Source organism: Ylistrum balloti, unplaced genomic scaffold (genome assembly GCF_031769215.1).
Source record: "Ylistrum balloti isolate Yb309-2 unplaced genomic scaffold, AGI_CSIRO_Ybal_v1 Utg369700, whole genome shotgun sequence".
NCBI lineage: Eukaryota > Metazoa > Mollusca > Bivalvia > Pectinida > Pectinidae > Ylistrum > Ylistrum balloti.
The window spans coordinates 18,055-29,698 of record NW_026781931.1 but is presented as its reverse complement, the minus strand read 5'-3'; the positions used below and the strand labels follow the sequence as shown (position 1 = coordinate 29,698).

The 11,644-nt window shown below is 36.0% G+C and overlaps 1 protein-coding gene across 1 annotated transcript; it reads left to right on the top strand.

Moving 5' to 3' along the window:
* The first annotated feature begins 1,845 nt into the window (after positions 1-1,845).
* Positions 1,846-10,538, top strand: LOC132565186 (tripartite motif-containing protein 59-like). The gene is made up of 8 exons (XM_060229816.1): positions 1,846-2,328; positions 2,944-3,042; positions 3,287-3,517; positions 6,916-6,938; positions 7,363-7,532; positions 8,364-8,530; positions 9,769-9,918; positions 10,527-10,538. Exons 1-8 carry the CDS (start codon positions 1,846-1,848, stop codon positions 10,536-10,538), a joined length of 1,335 nt encoding a protein of 444 aa, XP_060085799.1.
* The last annotated feature ends 1,106 nt before the right edge of the window (positions 10,539-11,644 follow it).

The following is an 11,644-nucleotide window of genomic DNA, read 5'->3' as shown; positions in this document are numbered from 1 at the left end:
GGCACAAATATATGTAACAGCAATCTTTAAGAAGGGGATAAATGCGAACCGGGGAATTACAGGCCTGTGAGCTAAACATCAATCGTGTGCAAAGTACTTGAATCTTTAATAAGAAGTCACATCACTGATTATATGAAACAAAACTATTTTTTCTCAAAGAAACAGTTCGGATTCATGTCTGGCAGGTCTACGTCACTGCAACTACTTAAGGTTTTGGATGAGTGGACTGATCATATGGAAAATGGACACTCAATCGATTGTATCTATATGGATTTTCAAAAAGCATGGGATACAGTGCCACACAAAAGACTTTTAGGTAAAATGGAGTCATATGGAATTAGCGAGGAGATCATAAAATGGACGGCGAGTTTCATTTCAAACAGGAAGCAAAGAGTCTCGTTAAAGGATCAACACTCGGACTGGAGCGAGGTGTCCTCGGGAGTTCCCAAGGGATCTGTTCTTGGACCTACACTGTTCGTCATATTTATTAATGACTTGCTGAAAACAATACAGTCTGAAGTAAATCTTTTCGCAGACGACACTAAATTGTTCAGAAGCTTAAAAGAAAATACCGATGTGAATATACTTCAAGATGATCTGGATTGCCTTTCAGCTTGCAGTGAAAAATGGTTATTGAAATTTCATCTTCAAAATGTAAATTTTTGCGCATTGGCAGTCAAAGTGGAGACAGAAAATATTATTTAAACAACAAAGAATTACAGGAAGTCTACCAAGAAAAAGATATAGGAGTAATTGTAGACAAGTCTTCATCATTTGATGAACACATAAGTACACAGGTCAAAAAGCAAACTCTATGTTTGCACTAATAAGGAGAACGTTTCAACTTCTCAATGAACATAACTTCCCATTATTGTACAAAACAATAGTTAGGGTTCATCTGGAACATTCTATTACTGTATGGCATCCATATTAAGTCAAACATATAGATATGATTGAGTCAGTGCAACGGAGAGCAACAAAACAATTATCAGGATTTAAGGAATCGACTTATTCGGAAAGATTGAAACACCTAAAATTACCAACATTGGCATTCAGGAGGATTCGTGGGGATATGATTGAAGTCTTCAAAATTACGAACAATTTTTGTGATAGTAACGCTGCTGGTTTCCTTAAATTGTGGATCGACAAAGTTCAAATTCAGGGGACAAGGGGTCACTCCTAAAAACTTTACATGCAGCACTGTAAACTTGACATCAGGAAACCTTCTTTTTCTTTGCGTGTGGTCAAAATATGGAACAATCTTCCGGAGTATATTATATTGGCACCAACAGTTAACTCGTTCAAAAATAGGTTAGATGAACACTGGGCAAATCAAGAATTGGTATATAATTATAAATCAGAAATTCTGTAGTTCCTGGATCAGACGTCTCAAATGACAATAATTATAAACATTATCATTGTATCACTGAGACCGGTATAGAGGATCGTAACGATCCTGCACTGGTAATAAACTAAACTAAACTAAACTATGACTTTGAGTAATGTTAAAGGTTTACACCGGTGGGACATCAAGACAGGTGCCTTTTATCGCGAATTTCTAAAAATTGTATTTAGTAGGTATAATCACTACTGGAATGTGTGCTTGTCTTTGCGCATGTGATATTGTAAACTAAATCTTAGAAAAAAAAACATCTTCTCGTAGTTAGTTCAGACAGTATTTGTCTAAACAGAAATATAGCGATATCTATTCTTGGAGGTCACAAATGATTCTGTGTTGTTTCAACGGTAGTAAGATCTAATATAAACTCAATATACAATACATTGCATTTAATCGCCGAATTCCTGTCAAACAGATGACTGATATGTGTTAATTATTTACAGGCAATGGCATGCTCGAGAGATCAGCTGGTAAACCATCAAGATTTAGAAGAAGAACTCTCTTGTTTAATTTGTCTGGAATTGTATGACGATCCTGTATCGTTACCCTGTCAACATAACTTCTGTCGAAAATGTATACATTCACACTCGCAGCAGGAATCAGACCTTCAGCTACGTGTTCGTGGATGTCAGCCTAGATTGTTCCAATGCCCAGCATGCAGGAAATCTGCCGAACTCACAGACGAAGACATTGATAATTTGCCAAAGAATTTTGTATTACAAAACATTATTCTCAAACTTCAGTCAGGAAAATCGGCAAAAAATAATGAAGATGTTGTGATTGATGAAACGGACTGCAAACATCATAATAAACCCCTGATGGTATACTGCAATACTTGTGAGGAGGGCATGTGTATCGATTGTCTTCCTATACAGAATCATAAAGATCACAGCATTGTGCATTTCAAGGAAAAAGTGAAGATGTATCAGGTAAGAAAGGACTACCAGATTTATATTGACCCTGCAATATCAAAATGACACCTTAACGATGACTGATCAACAACGGAACAGGTGGGTGGTTATAAATGTGAGAATTATTTCCTCTTTATGGAACACTGGGACATATGTCTCAATTCTATATAGGTCACCTTTAACAGATTGCTGTCAAATGGAAAACTAATTATAGAGTTTTGTTTCAGGTTGGCTCGTTTGTAATTTCTCTGACAGCATAAAGTTTCAAGCTTAATTTGAACTTAATCCGAATGGAAAGTATATATAATGGACACTTCTGTAATATTGAAGTCCTATGTACGGATCTAGAAGAAATTATTGAATTACAAGGACTCAGGTTTAAGCGAATAGCGCCATGCGATACGAATACGGTAACCCATATTTCTTAGAGACTCCTCATTGATAAGAATAGTTGGTCAATAAAGAGCACCATTCGCTCTGCATTTAATAATAGGAGTTGCCCTTACCATCCATATTAACAACAATATTATGTCACAAAGTTAACATTTCTTACTTGGATTGATCAATATTTACTAGCGATGTCGATTAAGTAACAATCACCTCCTTTTACAATATTGGCAATTTTATTTTCAGGAAGAAGTGAAACATACACTTTTGCCTCAGGTTATGGAGTTACAGAGGTCTCTAAAAGAAACGAAGAACGGACTTAGTAATAGCCATGAAGAGTTCGAGGTACACTACGTAATTATTGAGGTTCAGCTTCGAATACGTTTAAAATCTTAGTTATCTTTTCATATGAAGTAATTTAGCAAGAAATATGTTTGTATTACTGTAGTTAAATATACAACACAAGTTCTATACCTGGTTTAATTCCTGAACTAACGTGAATCTCCAGGATCTTTCAAATTAATTGGAAACATCCTGTAGAACTCTTCAGTAATTGTGGGTGATCCACAGCTTACTTCATCTCTTCTAGGTAGTGATTCATGCCAAATGGCAGGAAGTTGCTGACAGTTTCCAAGAACTGAGGTCAGCTGTGAACCAGAAAGAGTCAGAGTTGATGTCTTCGTTAGAGTCGAACAAAAAGGAATTAAATTTGAGATATACGACTCAGACTGACTCCGTGAACGTTCAGTTATCCACTCTTGATGATCTCTTCGGCAAGTTTTCCACAATCAATTTCCAAGATCCCGCCAACAGTATTGAGGTAATACGTTATTTTTTATACTGCTTTTATAAAGAAGACCATTATTTTGGAAGATGTTTATTCATAACACAAAAAGCGATCAAAAATCGGTATTTTACAAGCGTTCGAAAACGTCTTTCCTTTATCAACCAAAAAGTGAAAACGACTGTCTTAACAACAGTACACGATTCGAAGTAACAGATTTGTTAAGTCAGCTGTCAAATTGTCTGCATGCAGTGTTAGGGACTTTCCTTTATGCATTCTGCTCATTACTGAATTTTAAAATGGGACCATAAAGATGACATCACCGGTGTCACCCCTACTTCGTCACTTCGTCGATATACCTTTCTTAAGGTGGGACCATAAAGATGACATCACCGGTGTCACCCCTACTTCGTCACTTCGTCGATATACCTTTCTTAAGGTGGGACCATAAAGATGACATCACCGGTGTCACCCCTACTTCGTCACTTCGTCGATATACCTTTCTTAAGGTGGATAGTTTGATCTTTTTCCAGTTATTCCGTGTCTCCTGGTGTTGTTGCAGCCAATGACTTGGTTGTAAATATTGATATGATAATTGTATTCTTTGCTAGTGTCTCTCAGGTGTTCCCGTGTATACTTTGTTTGCGATTGTAAGTATGTCCCGAAGCCTTGTCCTGTTTCCCATTTTCACTGATGTAGCCGTGATTGCACCTGTAGCAGAACTGGTAAACAATGTTTCGTCCTCTTTTGCCACATTGTCGTCAGAGTTTACTTGTTTGATGGGGCTACAGGAGTGTTGATGTGATGTTTCCACAAAATACCTCCGGAACCATTCCTATATAAGGCATGGTGGTCATGTCGTATGATTTTCTTTTCTTTTCTTTCCTGTTTATTCTTGTTAATTCTTTAATCTTGTTTTCCATTCCTACCCCGACCACTCTGGATAACCACACATTTTGAGAGCCTGTTTGATATAAAGCCTCTCATTTATCATTTCTTTCTGCTATGTCACGATATAACGGGGCACGTGCAAACACCTACATCCTTCCCAATGGATTGTGCGACTTAGATTTAAGGTACTGGTCTGTGTTTTCTTCTTGTATACCAAATTATTGATGGGTCCATAAGACGTTCTTATGAACAACATATTCAGGGAGGGAACCAATCGTTCCTTTCCCTCTGATGTAAATTTAATTAGTGTGTGTCATCCACCTGTTCAGGTGAGAAGTAAGATTATCTACTTCTATTTACACAATATTATCAACATACCTTTTCAATAGTTTGTAATGACACTTTAACGGAACATTTATGATGGCTGTGTTTTGCTTCAGATGCTCAATAAAAATGTAACCAACAACATATGCTACCGGGCTAAAATTACAATGCTTTTGATGATAAATGACACGTTTAAAGAAGGATTGTATTGTGTTTAGAGTCTACTGGGAGGCGCGACCTTTTCCTCAGAATTTTGTCTTGCTTGCTAAAGTCCTTCACTAATGATCGTTGAATGGACACTACGCCATGGGAATGAAATATGTCCTCTTCGAGGTTTTCACACAATGTTCTGTTCTCCCGAAAGTGGCCACAGGATGTCTGTTAGCCATCTGTATCCAGTGGTCCCATGTTATCCACAATCGGCAATTGCTTTCTTTTAAAAGTGGACCTTTTTATAATGTTCCTCGCTGGGAGTGATTTCATTCTTCATATTAGTAGGTATGTTGACATATGTTTGGGTAAGATCTTTCTTCAATATTTTATGTAACAGGGTCAAACTTATTAAGTTATTACACTGATTGTCAAATTCTGTTGGATATAAAATATGTTATATTTATTTGTCACTTAATACAGTATACTGAATTGGTTTTTTTTTTTTATATTATTCGTAAAACTCGCGTTACGTTATGCCTGTCAATGTATACCGGTACATTTACCGGGTATAGCGCAAGTACATTTCTTTGTTTGCACTCTGCACGTATGTATGTGTGCTGTACGTGAGTTGTGGTGAGCTACGGACTGGACATGTGACACTTTGACGAAGTTGTTAAGATTGGTTGAAAGTTTCTGTTTTGTGGATTTCTTTCATTGTCCTCAGTACTTCGGTACATTTTAATTCTCTCTGAGTGAACGGTTGAATTCTTTTGTCAGTAAAACTGTCTCTGTATATTTCTGGGTAAGTTTAATTCTTTTTCTATTTCTAGTTGTTTCCCTTGTTTATCCCTTCTGTTTGAATGAGTAATTGTTTAAGTGAATTAGTACTTAATTATTTTAAAAGTGTAATGGAACAGTATATCGTGATCAGTGTTTCATGTAACCTATACGTGCACGGTGATATTTCTTGTGATATTTCTAAAAACTGTACTTCTGTGATTATGTTGTATTTGAATATTGCAAGTAAGGATATGTATTGTATTCATTGTAGCATTTGCACCTGCTATTGTGATGTCAACTCCTTGACTACGTTATGTGGTATAATTTGTGCTGTTGTGTGTAACATTGATGCACGATATGTGTTGTAAGTGGACGTTTATATCTTTAGTGTAATTGTCCTATCTTGACGTATTGATTACTATTGTATCTGTAAAGTTAAATATGTAAAGTGATGATGTTTTCACTTATTTGTTGAAATTGTGATATGTTGAAGTTTGAATTGTCAGTAGATGTCAGATGTGTGTGAGAGTATGGTTTGGTTTTGTCTTATATATTCCAGAATGTCTCTCTTTTTTTTTTTTTTTTTAAAAAGTTTAATATTGAACCCAGTGGCTTTGTCATGACCTTTCCGTTACACTTTTGTATTTTTTCATGGTGGTTACCTTTTCCTCGTACTCCTGCTGGTAAATGTTTGGTGGGGTGACGGTGTCATTTAAAACCTTAGCAATTAGTACTTACTAATATTAAGGACCAATTGTTGAGTTGGATACCAGATATTGTAAGCAAAATGACATTACTTTTTGGCGAAAAGAATAAACACTATTATACTATTGAGACTAAAATGCGACAATTGGACAGCTGACTTTATCCTTTCGTCGAATAGTGAACTGACCTCAATACCAGTTATCGCGCGTTTTGCTTGATCAGGAAACACGTTCGCCAAAGCAAAGTAAAGTTTTCAATCGCTGTTTATGCTTAAGATAAACATCTTTTAAAATACATCTATAACGAACCATTAAATATAATTAACGTCTTTCCCCTGGTGACTTTTTCAATATCACTAACACATACTTCCATTATGATTCCATTCATATCACATATGTTGTGATTTTATTGACGGTAAGCATTTTACTTATGTGTCTGTAAAGATTGTTTCCATGACCCTCAAGTGTACATAAAATATTATCCTCGATACTCCAGGGGTTACGATCTATTTCGCTCTCTGTACCCCTGTAATCTATAATCTATGCTACTTGTTATGGAACATTTTATTTTCTTTCTTATAGGAAATCAGAATGGACAAGAAAAGGTAAATATAAAATCCATATTTCCCTTGTATAAACAAATTCAAAACATCCAGAAAATAATGCTGTGAAATCGACTGTAACACATTCATTATAGCATCCATATTCTTGCTCAAGTTGGATATTTATGAAACATCATGAACGGATTTCATGCTTATTAAAATGATGAAACGCAATGAAGATATTTTTAAACAATTTAGCTCCCATTAGCTGGTGTTAGTCTTTGATGACACATGAATACTGATACATAATTACCTATACATATATTGTTCATTGTGTGTGTGTGTGTTTTTTTTTTTTTTAGGACCGTGTTCATTATTTTGGGAAACAATATCCTATTCTATTATCTAGTCGATACCATTTTGAATTATACATGTTTTTCAAGTTATTAATAATGTACCGATTTAATATCATTGACATTTATTCCAGGTGTGAAGAGGCCTCGGCCGACGCATATGAGACGTCAGAAAAGGTGGAGAGATTCCTTAGTGACATGAAGGATTCGCCAGTGTCTAGACTACTAGAACTGAGAATGGAACTGCAGAAAATGTTGTCTCGAATCAACGATATGAAGATTGAAGCAGAAACAGAAGTAAAAGGTTGGTGCAAACTTAGTGATGGAAGGAGAATGTTGACTGGGTCCAGAAAGGGTTAGGAGCGGACGGAGAGATCTATACAAGTTGTCCGAGTTGATATTAAATGGATATACCTTCAATTACCCATTAACAATAATGTTTGTTATCAAAATGTTTCTTGTGTATTATAACACAGGTTGAGGTATATGGCTAGTTCAAGACCCCCGCGATGGAAGGTCTTGTCCTATATACCCTCCTGATACTGGTGTACTTCTAGACTGATTAACCGTAGATAGACCTAATGTGACATCCTTTGTTTTGCTTGGCTTGTTCAACATTCTTGTTAACGCTGTTTCTTATGTATTACTGGATACATACATTTTTCAAATGCCATATATAGGTTCAATGATGAGACTAATGTTAACGATGGTCTATATTTTACCGACTTGGATTTTGACACTTGGAAATTGCTTTAAGTATTTCTCTAGGTGTACTCAAATTTCCTATTTTCGTTCCCCTTTGTTCTCAATCGTGCAAGTTTAGTTTTAAGCCGATTTGAGGAACAACACGACTGACAAGCAGTGATCTCGGATTTTAACATTTCGTTACTGTAATTGCTTGTTGCCAGGAAGGACTTGAAACCTGCTAAAATTCCATGTATTATTCCCCCTTGAATATCATTTTCGTTATAATTAATTCATTGTCAATACGAGAAAAAAAATCAGAAAATATGACCAGAGGACAGCAGAGAAAAATATCAACATACAAAGATGTCAAAAATATCCTCTCAATATCTCATCACTAGTGAGGGTACAGTCTGTAAAGTATTGAATATTTTACCAATGATATTTTCAGGATCTACTGAAGACTTGGAAACTCCCGGGGCAGGGAATTCAGTCGCAACCATTACAGTACCATACACTTACCCTCAACCTGAACCTCATCTGGGGGAAGACTGTGCCTCGGAGTTACTGTTTGGCGATGTTAACTTTACTAATACAACATCGGCTTATAAATATGGGGTATGTTGATCTACATTATTGACGTTTGTTTAGCAGTAAAGAAATAAGCAGAAAGTAAACGAAAAATTGATTAGTGTGTAATTTCTCAAAGATTTATACCACGGAAATTAGGACATCTAATAAGGGATAGAATGGATGAAAAACCAACAGTTCATCAATCTGCCTGCAGTATAAGAGAACCATTGGGAAAAAAACCCACACTTTTGTCTATCACCGATAGTAACCTGTCGTCAAAACTCACTCTAACGAAGAGAAATGACGTTTTCGAAAGCTAACAAATACAGTTTTCAATCGTTGTGTTATCAAAAAAACATCTCGAATAATTTTAATACCAAACTGGTGAATCTTATCATGAAAATATCACCGACATGTTGATATATTTCTCCATGTCTTTGTGTTGGGAGCTTCCTAGTTTTCTGTAATTACATGTATTGTACTTCGTTGTACACAATTCATACAGTTGATATGAAATGCTATAAACATGCAGAATTGTGACTTAAATAACTGAAACATCGACTATAGAAACCAGTAACGACCTGTTATTTTGTTCTTATATTTAGTGCTCGAGTACTGCTGATTTATTTGAAATATTGATTTAAATACAGTTAATATGTTCACTTTAACCAATTTAAGTGTACTAGCAGGTTAATAATGTTCTATGTTTTATTTAACATGAACTCGAGTGTCGTACAATTGATAGCAGTTCTTTGTAGGGTTAAGACCAAAAGAGGCCCTATGGGCCTGCATTGATCATCTGGTATTCAATACTTTTCACTAGTTCATTATTCATCATTCGACATTCATGCAAAGAATCTGCCAGCTATATATGATTTTAGGGCATTTGGTTTATCAGAAGTCGTTTGAAGTCCTTCGGACCATGGTAAGCTAAAATGTTTGTAATGGCTGAACACCTCAGCTTTCATATTTTCGCCAGACTTGGCAATCTGAGAGTGTTTCTAAATGCTCCCTAATTTCAATGCCAGTGGATGATACTATTTCTATTTAAAAGTCAAGCAGCTGGTTTAATGCATGTGCATAGAAATCGACTATTTATTAATGAATAACAAATAAGTTATATTTCACTGAAGTCGTTTTCTCTCTTAATCAGCTTTTATCATTACAAACGGCCAAAAGAATAGCATTGCACTGATATGATAGGTAGTGAAATAACGAATTAGAACAATAACATATAGTCAGCAAAATCTTAGTGTTTGGTGCAAATTTCTGTCTTTTATTAGAATACAAATCGGAAAGACAGTCACAAGTTGGCCATTGTAGACCCTTCTACCGGCAGAGATATATCAGATGAAATCTACAGACGCACTGAAAGAAGTTCTTCTGCAGATGAACTTTATCATGGCTATGACTGTAGCTATTATCGGACACAGGTAAGTTTTCAGACGTTGTAGGGACGGTGTTGGCATAATCGTGTAAGGAAACAATAATGACGCATTTTGGATGCTATTCATATTGATTCACCTATCACATTCCACGATTTCTGCGCACCATGAGCACATGTACTTTTTTCTACCGGTAGCCACAGTCACGGGAATTAAACAGGTGCACTTGACGTATTTAGGGTAAACAGGTGCACTTGACGCGTTTAGGGTAAACAGGTGCACTTGACGTGTTTAGGGATTTTATTGAATTGTCGGTTTTGTCATCTCCCTACCTGTATTGAAGATTTCTTTGACTTAATTTTGGCTTTCGAACTTGACACCTAGTAGTCCCAGATCATGAAACAGCAACATATTGCATCTATTGTATTGAAAGGTTCTATCGACTTGTTCAACCATTAAAGGAAATTCCAATGAATACCTGTACTTGAGACCACATTCGTCTAAAATGGGCCTACTTCATTAACTGTATGCTATCGATAAAATGCGAAAAATCCGAGTCTGACCATAACGTAATTCTCGTCTTTATATGTACATTATTCGTATATATTACTTATTATTTGGACTAACATTGAATTCATAAATTCTTATACGTTTAGAGATTCTCATGACTATTTTTTGTTGCCCCCTCCTCCCCCCACTCTTTTTTCTTGAGAGAGGTGGGGAGGGGATTATCGTGTTACCCATGTCCGATTCCCTGTCCAATCAATGTTTCACTCTAGCTAGCAAAGCCATTTTAATGTATTATGGCAACACCTTGAACGATTTGAAGTTTCCGTGCCCGTCAGTCCGTAGTGATCGCTGGTGGTAGTTTGGTTATTGAGGGGATATGTTCTTCGAGGACATTTCTTAGATATATCTTTACTTGTTCCTTCTATTAGTTAGACTTGTAATACTGTCTATTCACTTTAAAGACCGCTTAATTATCATACTAGAAAATAACATTCTGACCCCGTGTACCTGTGGACATGGCTTGCTTGCTTTCCTCTCACGAGTTTCAATTATATAACTTTCAGGAAGAAACAAAACACTTTTCAAGACAGGAGGACAGTAAGAAGGGGCAATATAGGCACAAAAAAAAAGCAAAAAAGAAAAATGTAGACGGTAATTAGATACATGTATAGATAGCAGTTATTCTCCTGGTAAATACATGTGTAAACAGGTTAAGGATCGAGCGCTGAAAGCATAATTTTCTGAACACTTCCCACACAAATAAATATAGGTCAAACATGAATTTATAACCACGCTCTTTATAATGTTTTGAACATATTGTACATCATGAATTTATCTTAATGTTTCCAACAAATTCTGAATCATAAATTTATCACAATGTTGTTTATGTTTTAAAGGTATTTTCCCGGATACTCCAGGGGTTACAATCACTTTTACTCTCTACAACCCTGGAACATATCATGGCAAAATTGAAGGTTCCATGAGCAACACCCTGTGGACAAAATGAAAAGACTTAGTTTGATCCTCTGATGTACATCAAACGAATCTCGAGGTCACATAACCGTAGCGTGTTTGTAATCTTCAAAAGGAACGTATAAGGCTGTGATTGGTCTTTTTTCTCCTGGAACCAATCAAATTACCTTGCATACGCCTTCAATTTTACCATGATATGTTCCAGGGGTGAGGAGAGCGAAAGTGATCGTAACCACTAGAGAATCGAGGATGAAATATATTGTACATCATGAAATTATCACCACTCTCTTTA

Coding starts and splice junctions, on each gene's coding strand:
- LOC132565186 (XM_060229816.1), top strand. CDS start 1,846: ATGGCATGCTCGAGAGATCAGCTGGTAAACCATCAAGATTTAGAAGAA. Junction 3,043..3,286: donor ATAGCCATGAAGAGTTCGAG/GTACACTACGTA, acceptor CATCTCTTCTAG/GTAGTGATTCATGCCAAATG. Junction 6,939..7,362: donor ATCAGAATGGACAAGAAAAG/GTAAATATAAAA, acceptor CATTTATTCCAG/GTGTGAAGAGGCCTCGGCCG.